This window comes from Aspergillus welwitschiae (genome assembly GCF_003344945.1).
Source record: "Aspergillus welwitschiae strain CBS 139.54b unplaced genomic scaffold BDQ94scaffold_1, whole genome shotgun sequence".
In the NCBI taxonomy this organism is placed as follows: Eukaryota; Fungi; Ascomycota; class Eurotiomycetes; order Eurotiales; family Aspergillaceae; genus Aspergillus; species Aspergillus welwitschiae.
This window is the reverse complement of record NW_020798695.1, coordinates 1,099,985-1,118,620: the sequence shown is the minus strand read 5'-3', so window position 1 is coordinate 1,118,620 and position 18,636 is coordinate 1,099,985. Positions and strand designations below refer to the sequence as shown.

At 49.4% G+C, this 18,636-nt stretch overlaps 8 protein-coding genes and 1 non-coding gene across 9 annotated transcripts; 5 read left to right on the top strand and 4 right to left on the bottom strand.

The window, feature by feature from the left end:
• Nucleotides 1–108: 108 nt before the first annotated feature.
• Nucleotides 109–2,148, top strand: BDQ94DRAFT_132982 (acetamidase/formamidase family protein). The gene is made up of 5 exons (XM_026764180.1): nucleotides 109–387; nucleotides 449–467; nucleotides 527–815; nucleotides 898–1,177; nucleotides 1,232–2,148. The coding sequence occupies exons 1-5, from the start codon at nucleotides 313–315 to the stop codon at nucleotides 1,808–1,810; spliced, it is 1,242 nt and encodes a 413-aa protein (XP_026632406.1). The 5' UTR covers nucleotides 109–312; the 3' UTR covers nucleotides 1,811–2,148.
• A 4-nt stretch (nucleotides 2,149–2,152) lies between these two features.
• On the bottom strand, nucleotides 2,153–3,936 carry BDQ94DRAFT_165100 (MFS general substrate transporter; the record flags this gene model as incomplete). Its single annotated transcript, XM_026770202.1, has 4 exons — nucleotides 2,153–2,401; nucleotides 2,467–2,571; nucleotides 2,623–3,824; nucleotides 3,873–3,936. The coding sequence occupies 4 exons, from the start codon at nucleotides 3,934–3,936 to the stop codon at nucleotides 2,153–2,155; spliced, it is 1,620 nt and encodes a 539-aa protein (XP_026632405.1).
• A 1,548-nt stretch (nucleotides 3,937–5,484) lies between these two features.
• BDQ94DRAFT_t3 lies at nucleotides 5,485–5,555 on the bottom strand. The gene has a single exon. It is a non-coding gene; the product is annotated as a tRNA-Gly (tRNA).
• Nucleotides 5,556–6,175: 620 nt separating this feature from the next.
• BDQ94DRAFT_132980 (nuclear transport factor 2 family protein) lies at nucleotides 6,176–6,840 on the top strand. The gene has a single exon (XM_026764179.1). The coding sequence runs from the start codon at nucleotides 6,352–6,354 to the stop codon at nucleotides 6,799–6,801; it is 450 nt and encodes a 149-aa protein (XP_026632404.1). The 5' UTR covers nucleotides 6,176–6,351; the 3' UTR covers nucleotides 6,802–6,840.
• A 198-nt stretch (nucleotides 6,841–7,038) lies between these two features.
• On the bottom strand, nucleotides 7,039–8,982 carry BDQ94DRAFT_165098 (putative MFS transporter; the record flags this gene model as incomplete). Its single annotated transcript, XM_026770201.1, has 8 exons — nucleotides 7,039–7,278; nucleotides 7,333–7,591; nucleotides 7,643–8,118; nucleotides 8,176–8,331; nucleotides 8,381–8,605; nucleotides 8,684–8,730; nucleotides 8,782–8,874; nucleotides 8,925–8,982. 8 exons carry the CDS (start codon nucleotides 8,980–8,982, stop codon nucleotides 7,039–7,041), a joined length of 1,554 nt encoding a protein of 517 aa, XP_026632403.1.
• Nucleotides 8,983–9,864: 882 nt separating this feature from the next.
• BDQ94DRAFT_132978 (NAD(P)/FAD-dependent oxidoreductase) lies at nucleotides 9,865–11,368 on the top strand. The gene is made up of 2 exons (XM_026764178.1): nucleotides 9,865–10,094; nucleotides 10,150–11,368. The coding sequence occupies exons 1-2, from the start codon at nucleotides 9,902–9,904 to the stop codon at nucleotides 11,286–11,288; spliced, it is 1,332 nt and encodes a 443-aa protein (XP_026632402.1). The 5' UTR covers nucleotides 9,865–9,901; the 3' UTR covers nucleotides 11,289–11,368.
• Nucleotides 11,369–12,389: 1,021 nt separating this feature from the next.
• On the top strand, nucleotides 12,390–14,067 carry BDQ94DRAFT_4970 (cyclophilin-like domain-containing protein). Its single transcript, XM_026775910.1, has 5 exons — nucleotides 12,390–12,556; nucleotides 12,627–12,694; nucleotides 12,771–12,780; nucleotides 12,841–12,927; nucleotides 13,048–14,067. Exons 1-5 carry the CDS (start codon nucleotides 12,541–12,543, stop codon nucleotides 13,986–13,988), a joined length of 1,122 nt encoding a protein of 373 aa, XP_026632401.1. The 5' UTR covers nucleotides 12,390–12,540; the 3' UTR covers nucleotides 13,989–14,067.
• Nucleotides 14,068–14,562: 495 nt separating this feature from the next.
• BDQ94DRAFT_132970 (D-aminoacyl-tRNA deacylase) lies at nucleotides 14,563–15,917 on the bottom strand. The gene is made up of 6 exons (XM_026764177.1): nucleotides 15,782–15,917; nucleotides 15,595–15,698; nucleotides 15,356–15,534; nucleotides 15,230–15,272; nucleotides 14,937–15,163; nucleotides 14,563–14,855 (listed from the first exon to the last, which is right to left on the bottom strand). Exons 2-6 carry the CDS (start codon nucleotides 15,599–15,601, stop codon nucleotides 14,736–14,738), a joined length of 576 nt encoding a protein of 191 aa, XP_026632400.1. The 5' UTR covers nucleotides 15,602–15,698; nucleotides 15,782–15,917; the 3' UTR covers nucleotides 14,563–14,735.
• Nucleotides 15,918–16,014: 97 nt separating this feature from the next.
• On the top strand, nucleotides 16,015–18,574 carry BDQ94DRAFT_132966 (CNOT2/3/5 family protein). Its single transcript, XM_026764176.1, has 3 exons — nucleotides 16,015–16,503; nucleotides 16,575–18,121; nucleotides 18,181–18,574. Exons 1-3 carry the CDS (start codon nucleotides 16,249–16,251, stop codon nucleotides 18,239–18,241), a joined length of 1,863 nt encoding a protein of 620 aa, XP_026632399.1. The 5' UTR covers nucleotides 16,015–16,248; the 3' UTR covers nucleotides 18,242–18,574.
• The last annotated feature ends 62 nt before the right edge of the window (nucleotides 18,575–18,636 follow it).

The window sequence follows — 18,636 nt, the reverse complement described above, 5'->3', positions numbered from 1 at the left end:
CACATCCTTTTTTCCCCGCTGATAAGCGCGTCGACCCTGATAAGATAAGGGGAGCAGGGCGGCGCTCCGTAATTCCTATTCGGTCTTGTGATAAACAAAGTTGGACCAGTTCGTGAGGGGAAGTTTCGGGTGCCATGGATTGAGGGGTTGGTTGCATTCGTTTAGTACAATTTATCTGGTAGTATTAAGAGGTGGACTCCCCTACCCATGCGGAGGGGAAGTGTTCCATCTCACCATCTAACCCCCAATCCGTCCATCCAATCCATCATCTAGTATTACAAGCGTCATCAACAGCATCAACAGAGATCCACCATGGGCCACAAGAAGATCCGCACCGCTCTCTCAGTTGATCTGAACAAGCCAGCCTGGGAGCAGCCTGGCCTCCACGTAAGTGCTCCATGAACCGTATAAGCAGTAACACAATCGTAGCACTAACCCATCCTTGTAGAACAGATGGCATCCAGACGGTACTACTCCTCTCCCTCCATACTAACCACCAATCTAATCAAGAATTGTATACAAATAGTCCCCTCCTACGCCAAAATCGCCAACAACGAAGTCGTCAAAATCGAATGTCTCGACTGGACGGGCGGCCAAATCAAGAACAACGATTCGGCCGACGACATCAAAAACGTCGACCTCACGCAGATCCACTACCTCTCCGGCCCATTTGAGATTGAGACTGCAGAGCCAGGCGATGTCCTCCTCGTCGAGATTCAAGATGTGCAGCCCTTCGAGGACCAGCCGTGGGGGTTCACGGGTATCTTTGAGAAGAGTAATGGGGGTGGGTTTTTGGATGAGATTTATCCGGAAGCGTATGATATCCTCTCCTTCCTTACAGACTTCAGCATGTATAAATAATTGATGATGCTAATGAAAAGGCGGGGATATGTGCAGTGCAAAAGCCATCTGGGACTTCGAAGGCATCTTCTGCTCCTCGCGGCACATCCCGCACGTCCGATTCGCAGGTCTCATTCACCCCGGTATACTGGGATGTGCGCCATCTGCTGAGGTCCTGGCAGAGTGGAATCGTCGCGAGGGAGAGCTCATCGCTGCCAATACTACCCTTGGACGAGACGTTGCGAAGCCTCCGGAGCCGAAGAGCGCGCATGCAGGTAGTGCAACGGACGAGGAGGTGAAGGCGAAGATAGCGAAAGAGGGGGCGAGAACTATTCCTGTATTTCCCCCATCCCCCTTTTAATACCCCCAGTTAATACTAACAAAAGTACAGGGCCGCCCCGAACATGGCGGCAACTGCGACATCAAGAACCTCTCCCGGGGCTCAAAAGTCTACCTTCCGGTACACGTCCCGGGGGCCAAATTCTCCGTCGGCGATCTACACTTCAGCCAAGGCGACGGGGAGATATCCTTCTGCGGAGCGATCGAAATGGCAGGGATAATCACTCTCAAGTTCACGGTCCTTAAAGGAGGTATGGAGAAAATGGGCATGAAGTCTCCCATTTTCCACCCGGGGCCTGTGGAGCCCCAGTTCGGACCGGGGAGGTATCTCACGTTCGAGGGGTTCTCGGTCGATGAGAATGGCAAGCAGCATTATCTTGATGCGACTGTTGCGTATAGACAGACTTGTTTGAGGGTGATTGAGTATTTGAGACGGTATGGGTATAGTGATTATCAGATCTATTTGTTGTTGAGTTGTGCGCCGGTGCAAGGGCATATTGCGGGGTTGGTGGATATTCCCAATGCGTGTACGACGCTGGGGGTGCCGATGGATATTTTTGATTTTGATATTAGGCCTGAGGCGGAGGTGGTCAGGTTGGATATGGGGAGTTGCGCGTTTAGTTCGAAGTAGTTGTTCGAAGTAGGTGGGTGGGTTGGAGTTGTAGGAATGGTGTTGGGGAGAGGAAGAGAGTATGTGGTGTTTGGGATGGGTTGTGGAAGCTTGAGTGTTTGTAAGGTGTGCGTTTGGATGCAGGCCAATATTACTTGAGATGCTGAGAGGTCAATATTCTATAAACTTCAAGTCGAGAGTAAACACTGGACTGAGTTGAGGAATTTACTACTCCAGAGCTCGAGCTTATACAGTAATAAAGTCTTACGAAAGAATTGGTATAGAGCTGCTACATTGTGAATGACTCTGTAAATATAGAGATTCTGATAGTCTACTTCTTCTGAGAAAGGGATAGCTTGTACGTCATACCACCCGATTGTCGCTCTGATTCTCTGCCATCCTCCGATAAGTCGATGCAGTAGCAATACGCGCCCTCTTCCCCCAGATCAATAGGGGAATTGGGATCGAGTAGATGAAAAACGCCACAACCGCAATCAAGATGTGAAGGTTCTGCATGCCCATACCATTAACCCAGGGTGTCAAAGTGAAGAGAACAATGACAGCAATCACATTTCGCATGAAGACTACACCGACTAGAGTGTCGCCAACGATCTATTATACATTCGCGTTAGTGTTCGTGATTATACTTATCCAAAGGAGGGACTGTATGTACTCACATCCTGGTAGCAATCCATGAGATAGGACAGTGAGATACCACTGCTGCACGAAAGAACAAACCCAAAGATACCATAGCCAACTGCTAGTACAACCCAGTGAGCACCCTATGAGAATGTTAGCCAACCATGGAAAGGTACAGAGTAGTAGAAACGTACATATGCAAGCCCAAGACCAAACATCAGTATCGATCCTGGACCCAAAGCTATTATAGGAAGCGAAAGCCAAAGACGCATCTCAGGCTCGTAAATGCCATTGTTTCTCTTGGACAACCAAAGGATGGACTTGTCGCTCAGATAACCTGAAATCGGAAAGCCTAATAGGCTGCCAATGAATGGCGCCACATTCATCAAGCCGATGCCGACTGAACTAAAGTTGTACGGCGGAAGAATCATATATGTCGCTTGGAGCGACGTCATGACTGCAAACCAACACAGAGTGGAGCCGTATGTAAGTGCAGTATATGTCACTGCCGGGAAAGTAAACAGAATGACAGCCGGCTGCCACACGTGAGGCCATATAGATTCATCAGACGGTGTGAAGAGAGCCATTCTCTGAAGGTAGGTCTTTAGCTCACTTCCAGGCCGCGTGGTAGCACATCTTTCCACGGATCGTTCGAACCCTTTCTTATCATCGGATGACAGCCTGCCCTTAGGAGCCTCAGAGCACTCAGGTTCTTCCACACCAGATACCTGTACATCTGGAATAATTTCCTGGGCATCCAAAATTGGGAGAAACTTGGATTCTTCGAAAAGGAAAATCACACACAGCAGGATAACGGCGAAGAAGATCACGCACCACCACCATGTCCACCGCCAACCCTGGGATTCCACGACATATCCTGAGGCGACAGGTCCCAGAAAGGCTCCAACTGACTGAAAGAGCACAAATAAGCCGTTCATGGTGGCATGTTGGTGGACGAAGAAAAGATCAGCTACGGTCATTTGTACAATGATCTCGCTGATAGCACCACCCAGACCGGAAATCAGCATCGCTCCGATGTAGTCACCGAAGGTAAAGACCTTGGCATTCCACACGCTCGCAGCCAGCTGCAATGCTGAGGCAAAGATATAGATAGGGCGACGGCCATATTTACGGGCGAGAGGGAGCAGAAAAAAGCATCCGACAGCAAGACCACCGTAGTTGGTCGCTGTACCGGCATTGAGCTGGTCCACTGTGAAGCCAAGCTCTGTTTCCATCGGACCCCATGCGGTGAAACCTATGTCTAGCTCCACGAAGGTGAAGAGAACAAATAGGCTGACTAGAGTGTAGTTGAGAGTCTTCCGTGCCTTGGACCAATTCAAAGGGTCATCCGGGTCATCCGAAGGAGTAGGGAAGAGGACCACACTGCTGCCGTGGACTACCCGTGGTCAGTCCTATACATGCACTTATCCAGAAGAGCTCTTACTATCTTCGAGGGTGACTGTGCCCGGAGCCCAGATGGGCTCCTGCTCTCGCTGATAATTCGCCATACCAGCTGTGATGTAACGGCAAGCCAAATTCCTCGTTTGTGATGTAGCCACCGATGCATGGGACACACAAGTCTTATCATTATATTCACATCCCGCATTACCCTACCCCTTACGGGCACCTCCCCATTGCAGCGACATTCGGAAACGAGGCTTATCGCACGGAGATGCAGCAGAGGGATCAGAGATAACAGCCCGTTGGAGTCATTGATGCGGGGTTGCCAAGCGGAGAAAAGCAAGTACCGATGATAGCTTAATATTTAGTTGTTATTTGGTGTTTCTTAGAATGCATCATGATAGTCCTATCACAGCGTAGCATCTTGACGTAAGGAACACTGAGTAACAGCGTGAAAGAAGCCGTCTGGCAAGGCGCAAGGAGCGATTCCGGCATTTGTCAAATGGTGATAATGCCGATGAGACCCTGGGGTACAAGCAGACGGAAGGCCTTCATATGCAAGTTGCAGCATCTCAGACAGATAAAGAAAGTGCACGGACTGTTGGTCTTACTCGATAAAGAAAGTGCTGCCGATACATTGCTCGGGAGGCCCGCATGACCATCCGACATGCAGATGCATGCATATAGGTGCATTATGGGTTATCGCTCATCAGTTCGCTGCGGTTGGAGCTTGGAATTTCAGAAGCTTTCACCTGTCGTACCAGATAGAACTGATAATCGATACAATAAACTATTCCTGGATTATCTTGTCACATCTGATATACGCTGTCCAGAGGCATTCTTCAGCTTTGAAAAGATGCGTGACAGGGCTATCAAGTTGGTCTGCAGTGGTGTCAGCACAGCTAAACAACATGGCTGTTGATCAAGAGCATACACTTTTGTTTCGCGAAATCTCCAACGATCACAACTTTTCGGTCCAGCTTTGCGTTAGGAGCTCAAGACGCGAGAGCTTAGGATGGCTATTCAGCATGATCGCTGACCTGTCATTGCCTCTCCACTGACCTACATATGATCGATGTGGATGGGAGGAACATTAGTGAAGAATTTGAATGCAGGAGACGATGAATATTCCACAGAAGATTAATCTTTGGGTGATTTGCGCGATAAAGATCTTTGTCTAGCATCCATGTGAATCCCAGGCGACAAAGTTGTACCAGCAGCCGGCTGGGAGCTTCCGTTCTTTAACACTGCTGTGGATTAAGCGTTATAATCCGGTGAGTGATTGTTCAAAGACGGAAGAAATTGTCTTGGAAAAATCTCTCCATAACACCATCCCCGCAATCTAGTTCATGACACCTTGATCGGGATACATTCGAATGCGCATCCTCCTATCTCATTGGAGCGATTATATATTGGAGCTAGAAGAGAAAAGGAAATGGGATGATACTCCGGTTCTTGCTCTGTGGAGAAGCCTTCTTGGCATGGAGATAGATAGACGATGGTCGATCCTCCGAGAGGAAATCAACAACGACGTCAACATGCCTCATTCACAGACATGACAGGTAGGGCAGCAACATCATCATGTTTACCCGCATTGCATGTGTCTCTGAGTAAGTTGGGCCGGGAAAGAGAAAAGTGCAAAAAGAAAAAGAGAGTGCATCATCCGTGAATCGAACACGGGCCTCATCGATGGCAACGATGAATTCTACCACTAGACCAATGATGCTGAAGCTGCAAACCACTGCGTTATCTGATTCGCTGCTTGTATTTTTCGTGCTTTTATCGATACAAGAGACTACTTCGTTCAATATGTTGCGTACTTAAGGTACAGCCTTATCTTGGTGTGGAAGTAGTTAAAGTATATCGCAGCCATAATACTTTCTGTTGTTTTTCTACATCTTTATGATGTCCCGTTATGTCTTCTTTCAAAAAACATCATCCTGGTTTTCTTGATTCGAAATAATTTGCTAGGACATGACCATAAGCTAGTCTACTAAAGAATCATGATGAGTCTTGCCTAAAGACCAATGACAATCTTAAGCCAAAACTGGCCGTATAGCACCCGTGCGCGGGATGGTGCTTTGTTTGCAGATAACATCGGTCATGACTCGTACATAATTGCGATGGAGATATTTATTCGCCTATATTTTCAAGGTTAGAAAGTATATCACATTGAATCTCTCCTTCCAAATTCACCAAAAAATACCAAACTCCCCAATATAACCAGGCACATAAGCACGCAGCGGCATCAAGCATTCATTATAAATCAACCACGAGTAACCACTACAATACACCAATCAGCTCATCCCAAAATTCCTCGTCATACTGAGTGAGAATGATGGTCACCAACCAACACTACATATAAATACCGTTTATAATCACCAAAAACTAAATAGCAGTAATCAGAAACCATTAATCGCCCCTACCATCTCTCGTAAATCCATCTTCATCCCACCTTAGTTTTCATCTTTCCCATTCCAGCTAACTTTACTCAGCACCCATCTCATCCTAAGAAAGAAACAATGTCTAACACCACCACCAACCAAACCCTTCTCGCAGCCAAATCCTGGCTCCAGGATTATCACTCCCTAGGCGACCAACTCACACCCGAAGTCGCCGTTCCTAAATTCTATGCTCCAGACTGCGAGATGAGATTCCCAGGCCACTCTCCGATCAAGGGCCAGGAAGCAATCATCAACTTCTTCAAAGAGCAGTCTACGATCCTGGAGAGCATGAAGCATACTATTGGTCATGTGGACGTTCTTCCTGATCGCATCTATCAGGAGGCGACTATTGAGTACGTTTTGAAGGGTGATGATGAGAAGAAGGTGGTTAGTGTTCAGGGTATAGCAATCTTTGGGAAGGGGGTGGATGACGATAAGATGAGGTTTTTCACGGTGTATCTGGATAGGAGTCCTTTGGTGGAGAGGGTTAGGGTTATTAGTGCTAAGGGTGGTGGTGAGGGGCAGTGAGATCGGATAGTATAGACATGTTTCGCAAGTGATTGATGTGGCAATGGACTGTGACTTGAGCTGACTATGTGAAACGTCCTAGACTCTCGGGTATCTGGTGTGAGTTCCGCATCGAAATGATTGTTGTATTTATGAAACATATTCTCAGAGTAGATGATGCTAGTAGGCATACACATCTTAATGAACAGCAATGCATTAAATCATAAAGGTCATTCAAACAGAGGTATGGCGATGTCCTCACTGACGTCCTGTTTCGGCCAAAAACTTCTCATACCGAGGCTTACATTTCCGCCGCCAATCCTTACCCCAGATAATCATCGGAGCACCCGCAGCCATCGAAAGGACAACCATGATACCATAGAAGGTAAAGGTCCAGCCGTAGTTGGTGCCGTCGATGAAATCCTGCACCGTAAAGGAGATGACAAAGTTGATTATCGATGAGCAGCATGCCAGTACAATGACGAGCTCACCAGAGATCTGGACGGAGAGCATTAGCCACCTAGTACAAGATTGTGGATGTAAAAGGCTTACCTGTTCGAAGCACTCCATTGCGTATGCGGTTGCGATACTGGTGGCGGATACCTGCTGAGCAATCATGCAGCACAGGCCAACTGCAATGGACATCCAGTGAAGCCCCTCGGTAGCACCCCAGCCGTAGACGAAATAGCCAACCGCAGCAAGTACAAGGGGGATAGAATACGTCCATAAACGCATCTCGGGTTCCTTATAACCCTTGTTCCGACGTGCCAAAAAGACGACAACCCAATCAGACAGTGATCCAATACCCATGCTGTCACAAGATTAGCATTTTTCATGAAACTAGTGATAGGATACATCATACCCAAGAAAGTTGCCAACCAGTGCTGCCAAGAAGATTAGGCCAGCAGAACCGGCACTCCAGTTATATGGTGCCTCCGTCATGATCTCAGAGATGGTATTAAACGAGACAATACCTGCAGTGCAGCCAAATGCAAATTGAATACCGGCTAGAAGAATATTGGGAAACGCGAAAAGAAAGAAGGGACGGCGAAAGTACTGGTACCAAGTTGTGTTGTCGTCTTTGAAGTAGTGAACCGGAGACATCTTTTGGAGGTAGGTTCGCGGAGGCATGTCCATCTCCCCGACAGTGCGACTTTCCACGATGGACATCGGCGGTTCAACCTTGGAATCTTTTCCCTCCGTGGTTGGGGTGTCAGATGGAGTGCGAGCTGTCTCGTTTTCGGCCTTGGTGGTTCGCTGAGGTGTCTCACCCGAAAAGCGATACCTCGGGAACATCGTGTCATCAAAAGTAAAGATAAAGAGAAGAATCAAGACAGCCTGTTAAAAGTTAGCTGTCTGATTATAGCAGACTAATCTGGGTACAAGGACACTGACGCATGCTATCGACACGATGGGCATACTCCATCTCCAGCCAATGCCGTCAGAAATGTAACCGCCACAGATCAGCCCGATAATAGATCCAAGCTGTTGAAAGAAAATATAGATGGACAGCATTCGGCCGCGCTCATGAGTGAAAAACACGTCGAAAATCTAAGATGTGTTAGCATACCGAAGTGAGCATTTCAGAAACGTAGCATACAGTCAGCTGGATCAGAGCTTGATAGGCCGCAGTTCCGATCCCGTTGACCACCATCATAATGTAGTATTGCGAAACACCCTGATAGAAGCCACCCCAGATACCACTTCCAAGGACGAACAGCAAACTAAGTATGTAGACAATTTTGCGTCCAAATCTCATGGCCGTAGGGATCCAGATAATGTTGAAGAAGCCCATAAAGCGGAGCCACCGTTCATATTGTTCAGGCTCACACCAGTATCATCAGATATAGTTGTCCATGCCGCACCCCAGTTGTTCTCCCCAAAGGAGTTAACGCATGCATACATGGAGATCAGGAAGAGGGTCCAGTATTTCTTGTAAAGAGGCCAGTTCTAAATTGGGTCAGCACGAACTAAGTGCCATAGGTTCCCTTCATCTGCTACCCACCAGAGGATCAGCTGAAAAGGATGTAGGCTGAGGGATAAGAAGGACATCTTGCGTCCCAGCATGAGCTACATCTCTCAAACTCCCCGTTGCTGAGTTCGACGTCAGTAGTGATTGAATGCAGCTTATAGAAAGAGCCTACCATCAACCAGGTACACCGTTCCTGGAACATCTGTATCTATAGCATCAGAGCGAGCCATTTTGATCGTGTGAGTTAATATAAAACTAGGGAGGCAGCCATGAGGGGGTTGAAGCGTCTTTTTAAGGCTGATGAGGACTACTAGCGGTCACAACCATACTAGACCTGCATACGACCCCGTCGAAGTATATAGAGCCCTTGAAGTCCCTTTTTGGCGTCCGATTGGATGGTCATCCCGAGCGTATCAGTATGGCCAAGCTCGATAACAGGGGATGATCATTTGCCTCCTCTCGTCTGCCATTGCTCTCGCGGAAAGCCAGCGGCAAAAGAATCAGAATCGGCTGAATGGAGCATACCCGAGGTGATAAGGTAGGGGTGGAGACGGAGAGACACGAGAAGTATTGCGAAGATAGTCATTCTCAGATAAGTTGAGTCATGGAGGAAGCTCCAAACGAAAGGTTATCTGGGCGGTTGATATCGATTAAGCCTGCCGAGGCGGAGGAAAATGCGGAGAAGCTGCATGATTTCGCCGGTTTGACATGGCTCGAAGTCGGTATCATCCGCACGCGAGTGGATCATTGATGTAGGCGAGCTTGATAGCGTCCACGGAAAAATCCCGGACGATCATTGACGCGATTATCTCCAGGCATCTGGGGGTCATGAATGGATGATGGACGAGAAGACCGAGTGATACGGAGACCCCAAGGAAGGTCCAACCGGGACGCTAATCTAGATCGGGAACCCCGGCACGGACACTATTCTGTGGCCTGGTTTGAGTTGCTTCCATCTTCAGCGGGACTATGGACTCCGGATAAGGCCCAGCCAGGTCCCCAATGTGCCCAATGCTGGCAGTTAGTTGGCACTCAGTGGATACCATCTGATGTAAGGGCGCCGTTGAAATACGGCCTCGTTGCCCGTCCACCTCAAACCTCCAAATCACTGCGAGAATCAGTTAAAGACAAATTACAATAACAGTCAGCATGGCACCCTCCACGGTAACCCATGATTCTACCATCCTCGTGGTGGGAGCGGGTGTATGGGGTTGTTCTACTGCTTTGCATTTGGCTCGTCGCGGATATAAGCATGTCACAGTTCTAGACCCCTACACGGTCCCATCCGCAATCGCAGCCGGCAATGATATCAACAAGATCATGGAACACAAGGAGCCCAAAGGTATGTCTGCACCGTTCAGTTAATGGCCATCTTCCATCGCTAACAACTCCAACAGCAGGCGAAGAAAGTCCACGCAGCATTGCGTTCGCGACGTGCACTCGTGCCGCTCTGAAAGCGTGGCGGACGGATCCTGTTTTCAAGCAGTACTTTCATGAGACCGGTGTCATAGTGTCCGGTCATACCCCGGCACTCATTGAGCACATCCGCAAAGACGAAATCGAGTCATCTGATGCAGACTTTGTCGAATTGAAGACAGCTGAAGACTTCCGAAAGACAATGCCTCCAGGTGTTCTCACTGGCGAGTTTCCTGGCTGGAAGGGCTGGTTGAACAAGTCGGGTGCCGGATGGATTCATGCCAAGAAAGCCATGATCTCTGCGTACACTGAAGCCAAGCGTCTTGGGATCAACTTCATCACTGGATCTCCCCAGGGGAACGTTGTATCACTAGTATACGAGAACGGAGATGTGGTTGGAGCTAAAACGTCCGATGGGGTCATTCATCGAGCAGACCAAACCATTTTGGCAGCGGGTGCGGGAAGTGACCGTCTCCTGGATTTCAAGAAACAGCTGCGTCCTACTGCCTGGACGCTCTCTCATATTCAGATGACCCCTGAGGAGGCCAAGCAGTACAAGGATTTACCCGTGCTTTTCAATATTGCGAAGGGGTTCTTCATGGAGCCTGATGAGGATAAGCACGAACTGAAGATCTGTGACGAGCATCCTGGATACTGTAACTTTATTCCAGACCCTGCAAGATCCGGCGAGATCAGAAGCATCCCATTTGCGAAGCATCAAATTCCCCTGGAGGCCGAAGCTCGCGTTAAGGACTTCCTGCGGGATACAATGCCACACTTGGCCGACCGTCCGCTGGTATTTGCCCGTATCTGCTGGGATGCTGACACGGTAGATCGCGCCTTTTTGATCGATAAACATCCTGACCACCCTTCACTGCTGGTCGCCGTGGGAGCTTCTGGGAACGGGGCTATGCAGATGCCCACTATTGGAGGGTTCATTGTGGATGCACTGGAGGGTCACCTACAAGATGAGCTAAAACATGTCGTTCGGTGGAGGCCAGAAACAGCGGTCGACAGAGACTGGAAGTCGACACAGAACCGTTTCGGAGGACCAGATGCGGTTATGGACTTCCAGACGGTTGGCGAAACTGAATGGACCAAGATCAAGAGCCGGCTATAGATGAGCGGTCATGTATGAGAGCGAAATGTAAATAGTGATATTGCCATGAAATATCAGCTTATGATTATACCTTCCATAAATACTTCTCTCCCTCGAAAATTATTGTATTTTCTGATAGCTTGCTACTTAAATTGTAGTTCAAAGTATCATAGGCTGTCATGCTGTTAATAATGTTGTTTGTTGTTGTCCAATCGCCCACACATGATAGCTGCCTTGCGCTAGTTTAGCTGGACTGCCTTGATTATCTAGAGAATACTGAGTACCTTGCAGTTGTACTATTATAGTTGCTGCAGTATGCCTGTGGATGCATGTGAGAATTACAAGCTCGGACTCCCAGATACTGCAGTACAGCACAGGCAAGTGGCAGAAACTCGGCACATAAAACGAATGGGAAACTGGCTTCTTCATGCAAGTCCAAAACAAGACTATAGCTTGTAGCTGGCTAAGCACCAACCTTAGAACCAAGGGGCCGGACCTCTGATCTCATGTGTTTCATCTCAATAAAGGTCTCAAGATCCCATAAGACAGGATCCTTGCAATAGTAAGGAATCAGCCCCATGGTTAGGCAGAACCATATCATATTAAACCTGGATCATATACGCATCAGCATCACTCCGATAGGATGGTTTGTTAATAACCAGTGGCTGTTAACTGGGTTGAGCAATTTCCTGCAAATGATCACTGGACAGTCTGCACCATCGCTTCCAACGCAATGTATGGGAGCGATGCTTTGCAATTGAGTGCCAGATAGTATTTTAGCGACAAAGTAATGCGTGGCTGTAAATTGCAGCGTGAATAAAATCCTTGTATACTATTGTTTGTCTTAAGGCAATGGAGGCAGGGAACGGGAGAAGCCGTCCTGATCATGGCGTTGCCCCAGACTGACAGGCCGGTGCTCCACTGGAGATGAACGGATGGTAGATCCTAGATCTCTCTATTTCAATTCCCAAAAATAAGCGCCGGCTGGTGACAAGAAGCTTGGGGGTTAGTGAGAGGGAATGGTCGACATTCCGTGGAAGGAAGCGGCCGGGCACCGGGGAAGAAGATGCGATGGAAGCTTCTTGAAGCATCGCAGCCAAAGGCTGGTCCAGCCCACTTCCTCTCCTCTTTACCTCGTTCAACTCCGCACCTTAGCTCTTCCTCTTCCCTCAACCTCTCTCATTTGTCCCATCCCTGTTTCTACAGCTTCTCCCTTCGTGTAACTTTCTTCTCTACCTTCCTCTTCACCCATCAACTCCTTCCAACCACCATAATGGCCGAGTCTGAGCGTACGTTCGATTCTTCGAAAGCGGGGGAAGCAGCCTCAACAGCAGATTACTGATTGCGCTTAACTCACAGGCCGCCCCCGTGTTTTCTTCGACATCCAGATCGGTAAACAGCAGACCGGTCGCATTGCTCTTGAACTGGTATGTCTACTTCCTACCTGTCCAGCATTTGCCTGTCGTGCTTGATCCAGTCTCGCTAACTACCCCGCCTATGCAGTTCAACGATGGTACCGTGCAGGCTCTCCCGTAGAGTAATTACGCGCATATTCCTAACCATGGGCAAATAGTCGTTCCCAAGACCGCGGAGAATTTCCGGGCTCTGTGCACTGGCGAAAAGGGCATGGGCAAGCAGGGCAAGCCATTGCACTTCAAAGGTACGGCGATCCAATCCGGCAGCCTCAATTTTTCCTTCCCCTCCCCCGCTCCGGCGGGGCCGTGTACACGAAAACTACACGAAAACACCAGAACATCGCTAAATTGCAGTCTTTGAATAGGCTCCATTTTCCACCGTGTCATCAAGCAGTTCATGATCCAGGGTGGTGACTTCACCGCGTTCAACGGCACGGGCGGCGAGTCGATCTATGGAGAGAAATTCCCCGACGAGAACTTCGACCTTAAGCATGACCGCCCCTTCCTTCTCTCCATGGCCAACTCCGGCCCCGGCACCAACGGCAGTCAGTTCTTCATCACAACCGTGCCCACCCCCCACCTGGACGGCAAGCACGTTGTCTTCGGTGAGGTGATCAACGGCAAGAGCGTTGTCCGCAAGGTCGAGAATATGTCTACCCAGGCCGACAAGCCCACCACCGATGTCACTATCGTCGACTGCGGAGAGCTCACCGGTGACGAGTACGAAAACGCTGATAAGCAGATCCCCGATGCGACTGGCGATCCTTATGAGGACTTCCCCGATGACCACCAGGGCGAGGAGCTGAGCGCCCCTGTCTGCTTTAAGATCGCTTCTGAGCTCAAGAACTTCGGCAACACCGCTTTCAAGAGCGGAAACCTGACCCTCGGTCTCGAGAAGTACCAGAAGGGTTTGCGTTATCTCAACGAGTTCCCTGAGCCCGATGAGCAGGACCCCAAGGATCTGGACCCCCAGATGAAGGCCCTCCGCTTCACTCTGCACTCGAACTCATCTCTGCTTGCTAACAAGCTTGGTCAGTTCAAGAACGGCCAGACCTGGGCTACCTATGCTCTCGAAACGGCTGCTGCTGCGAACGCCAAGGATGCCGACAAGGCCAAGGCTTACTACCGCCGCGCGGTGGCCTACAGCGGTCTGAAGGAGGAGGACGAGGCTCTCAAGGATCTCCAGGAGGCCTCTCAGCTGGCTCCTGGTGATGCTGGCATTACCAACGAGATTGCCCGGGTCAAGAAGGCCGTCAAGGACCGCCAGGCTCGCGAGAGGGCTACCGCTCAGAAGTTCTTCTCGTGAAGAGACCAACGTCATGATTCATGATTGCATGATTTAATTTTCCCATTTCTTAAATTCCCGGCCTTGGGTGAAAAGTGAGAACTGAGTCTAATCTCTCTTACAACCATTGCATTGGATTGGTGCACAATAGGAATTTTTCAAAGACCTTTACTTATCCTCAGCGGTTATGCAACGACGTACGGGCTTTGCGCTTCGATTCGAGGTGGCTTCTAGCGTCCACTAGGCTATGCGGTTCAGCAGACCAGAGCACTCTGTACAATAGAAAAGGAATCGAGTCACGTAGGTATGGTAGCGTTATGCGCTGCGAAACCAGGTCGATGAACGTATCGTTGAATCTATCTGGACATTTGTAGGCTTCTTCCGGTCTGTGGTTATGACACATGACCCGGTCATCTGTACTATATGGGGTCTAAAAGCAATTAAGTAAATCCTCGCCTGCCAGAAGTTGGACCAATCGCATCTTTGCAGGTGATACCCCCAGAGCCTACGAAGACCGTGTCGGGAAAAAGCATAGATTATACTCCAAATACTTCTACAAGTGGTACGAAGTAGATGCTCTACATAGCAGAATTTAACCGGTTACATAGCACACCCGTCTATGCCTCGCATCTATTGATTGGTATCACATGGTATATACAATTTGACTTGAAGGAGGTAGGTCCGTCCGTAGTCATAGCCACAATTATCTTGTTCCAACCCCAGGAAAATCAACATATATTCATCCATTCATTCATTGATCGCTGTATTTCACTCCATCAACTCCGCCGGCAACTTGAACTCGAACGTCTGCGGCTTCCCATCGTCTTTACCCGGCGGTTGTTCCTTTTTCTCCTTCTTCGGTAATTGCGTATTGATCTCGATCGTAACCTGAGAACAAACACAGAACGGTTAGCATATATCAAAAACTTGGTAGGATGTGGCAGGAAGAGGAGAAGGCAAGAGCTTTACCACCGCATCTTCACTGCGGTAATCTACACCCACCGGCCCGTCGTTCTTCAATTCGACCTCCATCATCGCCTGGAAGACCCCGTTCTTCACCCGTTCGGGTTTGTACGAGTCGCTCAACCGCTGAATGAAATAATCATACAGTTTGCGCGCGGTCTCCGCATCGGCGGCTTCATGGAAGTCAGGCTGCTTGCCCTTTTTCAAATGGCCGTAGAGTGTAAATTGGGATACTGGATAGTTCGTTAATGTTAGTGGGTGGGTTGTTGGTTTAGAGGGTTTGGTGGGGTTGTGCATACCGCAGAGGATCTCTCCATTTATGTCCTGCACGTTCTTCTTCCACTGGTGGTTGAGTGACGTGGTTAGATATAGTTGATTGTGATTGCGGGGAAGGGTTTTGGTTGTATGTTTCATGGTATGCGTACCGATTTATCGTTCTCGTCGGGCCACAGCTTGGCCTTTAATACCCGCCCGATCATTGAGTCGGCATCCTTCTCAGTATCTTCCTTTCCCACGCCGGCGAGGACAAGGATGCCTTGTCCGATCGAGGAGATTAGGTGGCCATCCACGGTGACCGAGGCGGACTTGACTCGTTGTAGGACGGCTGAGGCGACGCATATTAGTTAATGGCTATTGGGTCCGGGGGAAATTGCATTGCGCGCACCTTTCATGGTGATATATGGTGAGACGAATGAAGGTCAGATGGGTAAGGCAGCGTTCGCTGAAGAAGCAGGACTTTGAAGACCGTCGAAAATGTTGTTGCGCTTTCTATGAAATGGGAAAGTCAGTCACTTGATGATCAGCGGACGGACCAAATGCGGCGGGATACTGAAAACGGGAAGCACACAGACCTAATAATCTCAGGACATTAGCGGAACCGGAGGCAGATGTAAATCATCCTGTAAGGGCTAGATCATTAGCATAATCAATCAGATCCACAGTAACATGAGCAACTGTGCGAAATGGCTGGATCTCGATCCTGGTTTCGCCTCCGGCGTAGGTAGAGACGGGCATGAATGTGAGTGCTTGTGAGCGCTTGTGACCGCCTACCCTTTTAGGCCTCTATCCCAGCTTCTGGACGACCAGACAAAGTATCAGGAGATTCACTCGTCTGAAGAGCTTCGCAAATACAGACACGCTCGCGCGCGTTTGGTGTTGAGAGTTGCATCGCGACGCGTTCTCATAGTGTTCTTCTTTTCTTTACATACGCACTCATCTCCCTCTGTTTCATTCCTCCTACCCCCTCCCGCATCCTCCTGCTACCATTATCCTGACCAGCCTTCGAGATTTACCGACCTGTGCATGGTAAATCGCAGCAATGACGTCCCGGAAGACGCAGCAGGAGATTGACAAGACCTTCAAGAAGGTCGCTGAAGGCATTCAAACATTCGAGGGTATCTATGAGAAGATCCGGTCAACATCAAATATCACGCAACGGGATAAGCTCGAGGAGAACCTGAAACGGGAGATCAAGAAGTTACAACGATATCGTGACCAAATCAAGTCATGGGCATCAGGAAACGAGGTCAAGGATAAGGGGCCGCTGCTAGAGCAGCGCAGGGCCATTGAGACTGTGGGCTTATCCGATCCCTGTTGAAGCGCTTACTCAATGAGGGGCTGCTGCTAACTTGTGTTGTCTGATAGTGCATGGAACAGTTCAAGGCAGTAGAGAAGGAGATGAAGACAAAGGCATATTCGAAAGAAGGGTTGTCGGCTGCATCGAGATTAGATCCTAAAGAGAAGGAGAAGGTCGAGACTTGCGACTTCCTATCGAATATGGTGGACGAGCTGCAACAGAAGATCGAGGCCTTCGAAGCGGAAGAGGAAACGCTCCACATGCAAATGAAGAAGGGCAAGAAGGACGTGGCCAAGACGAATCGCCTATCAGACCTTTCACGCTTAACAGAACGCCATAAGTGGCATGTCAATAAGTTGGAACTGTTGCTACGGTCGCTGCAGAACGGCAACCTCGAAGTTGCTCAGGTGCTGGATATCAAGGAAAGCATTAAGTACTATGTGGAGGATGGGCACAACATTGACTACTCTGGTGAGGATGAAACCTTGTACGACGACCTGAACCTGGACAACGAGGCAGAGGTGCAGTTCGGCATGACAGGGGACAACGATAAAGTATCCTCGCAAGACACCCAGTCGATTCAAGACGAGGAGCCGGAAATCAAGCCCAAGGTCAACAAGGGTGAGAGCGCAGGACTACGAAGGCCATCTGCACAGATGAAGTCCCCTCTACCTGTGTTAGCAACACTTCATCCGTCGACCTCCACGACTGCCGCCTCAGGCATGAAACCCGCACCACCGCCTACCCGCCTCCCCGGAGAAACACTCAAGTACGCGTCCGCTGCCGCTGCAGCTGCTGCAAGTGACAAGAACGGGGTGGGCATTGCACCACTTCCGCCACCTCCAGGCGCAAGCCCCGCTTTCCCGCACGCTGTGCCTGCAAACAAAGCTTCAGCCACTGCCTCGCCGAGCGTTGCATCGGTACAACCTACTACATCCAAGGCCGCGCCGGTTCTCACGATAGCGGCGGAGGACATCACCGGTGCACGATCAAAAACACCTTCTGTCAGCCCCAACGTGGCTGCTGCGAGCACATCGTCACATACAATGGATAAAGTTGAGGCCCCAGCAGCTGCCAAGGAGCAACCTGCGACGAATGGTGAGGCGACGAGTAAGCAAGAGGAGCAGGAGCAGGAGCAGGAGAGCGAGGAATCGATCTTCCACCTGCCTCCCGGCCTGCAGGATCTTATTCAGTCGTTCGAGGTCACGAGGTCCCGGGCGTCAGCAAGCGCAGCCAACGCCTCCCCGTCAGTGCAGCGCATGCTTGCAACATTTCTCGCGAACTGCCCGGAGCCTGCCGATGCGGAGAAGCCTCGTCATTACAAGCCTCAAAACCCTTACAATACGCCTTTATACTATCCTCAGGAACCGCTCTCCATCTTCGATGATCCGCGCTTGTACGAAACCGGGCGCATCGACACGGATACGCTGTTCTATCTGTTCTACTACCGACAAGGCAGTTACCAACAGTATCTCGCGGCCAAGGCGTTGAAGAACCAGAGCTGGCGCTTCCACAAACAGTATCAAACCTGGTTCCAACGTCACGAGGAGCCGAAGACGATCACGGAGGAGTTTGAGCAGGGCACATATCGCTTCTTCGATTATGAGAGTACATGGTAAGTAATCCACTCGGAAAACCCGAAGACCCGCAGAACCCAGCTAACAATCCTTGCAGGATGAACCGTCGCAAGGCTGACTTCAAGTTCGTCTACAAATACTTGGAAGATGAACTGTAATCGAATTGATACGCAAACAAGAGAGGTCTCTGTACATGGCTGGGTTCGATGAAGATAAGTGGAAAAGTGCCTCGGTCGGTTGGGTTTGGCTTTATTAGCAAGGATGCACGGAAATATGGGAGTTCAGTTTAATCAATGTGTCTATGCAATTGGTATTGTGTTGCCATCTGTTTAACGATCTGTTGTTTCATCCAAGTCTTCGGGGGAGCATGCAGGGACGAGTCTACGAGACACGGGAGTTCTGTGCTGTTCTTACATGGTGGCTTATGGGATGCAGCCATGACTTTAGGTAGTGATGCTTGTTGTTACCGTACATTGACCATTTGAGATGGAATCTTCAAGTTCATAGTACTTGACCAAACCTGATTTGATTTGTGTCTGTTGATCGGTAAAGT

What these genes read in the sequence shown, in the direction of transcription:
- BDQ94DRAFT_132982 (XM_026764180.1), top strand. Translation starts at nt 313, where the DNA reads ATGGGCCACAAGAAGATCCGCACCGCTCTCTCAGTTGATCTGAACAAG. An exon ending in GATGAGATTTATCCGGAAGC is followed by an intron (nt 816 to 897) that starts GTATGATATCCT and finishes GGATATGTGCAG; the next exon opens with TGCAAAAGCCATCTGGGACT. An exon ending in AGGGGGCGAGAACTATTCCT is followed by an intron (nt 1,178 to 1,231) that starts GTATTTCCCCCA and finishes ACAAAAGTACAG; the next exon opens with GGCCGCCCCGAACATGGCGG.
- BDQ94DRAFT_132980 (XM_026764179.1), top strand. Translation starts at nt 6,352, where the DNA reads ATGTCTAACACCACCACCAACCAAACCCTTCTCGCAGCCAAATCCTGG.
- BDQ94DRAFT_132978 (XM_026764178.1), top strand. Translation starts at nt 9,902, where the DNA reads ATGGCACCCTCCACGGTAACCCATGATTCTACCATCCTCGTGGTGGGA. An exon ending in GGAACACAAGGAGCCCAAAG is followed by an intron (nt 10,095 to 10,149) that starts GTATGTCTGCAC and finishes CAACTCCAACAG; the next exon opens with CAGGCGAAGAAAGTCCACGC.
- BDQ94DRAFT_4970 (XM_026775910.1), top strand. An exon ending in CAAGCCATTGCACTTCAAAG is followed by an intron (nt 12,928 to 13,047) that starts GTACGGCGATCC and finishes GTCTTTGAATAG; the next exon opens with GCTCCATTTTCCACCGTGTC.
- BDQ94DRAFT_132970 (XM_026764177.1), bottom strand. An exon ending in AAATGGAGAGATCCTCTGCG is followed by an intron (nt 15,164 to 15,229) that starts GTATGCACAACC and finishes CGAACTATCCAG; the next exon opens with TATCCCAATTTACACTCTAC. An exon ending in ACCGCAGTGAAGATGCGGTG is followed by an intron (nt 14,856 to 14,936) that starts GTAAAGCTCTTG and finishes GTTTGTTCTCAG; the next exon opens with GTTACGATCGAGATCAATAC.
- BDQ94DRAFT_132966 (XM_026764176.1), top strand. Translation starts at nt 16,249, where the DNA reads ATGACGTCCCGGAAGACGCAGCAGGAGATTGACAAGACCTTCAAGAAG. An exon ending in AGCGCAGGGCCATTGAGACT is followed by an intron (nt 16,504 to 16,574) that starts GTGGGCTTATCC and finishes GTTGTCTGATAG; the next exon opens with TGCATGGAACAGTTCAAGGC. An exon ending in TTCGATTATGAGAGTACATG is followed by an intron (nt 18,122 to 18,180) that starts GTAAGTAATCCA and finishes CAATCCTTGCAG; the next exon opens with GATGAACCGTCGCAAGGCTG.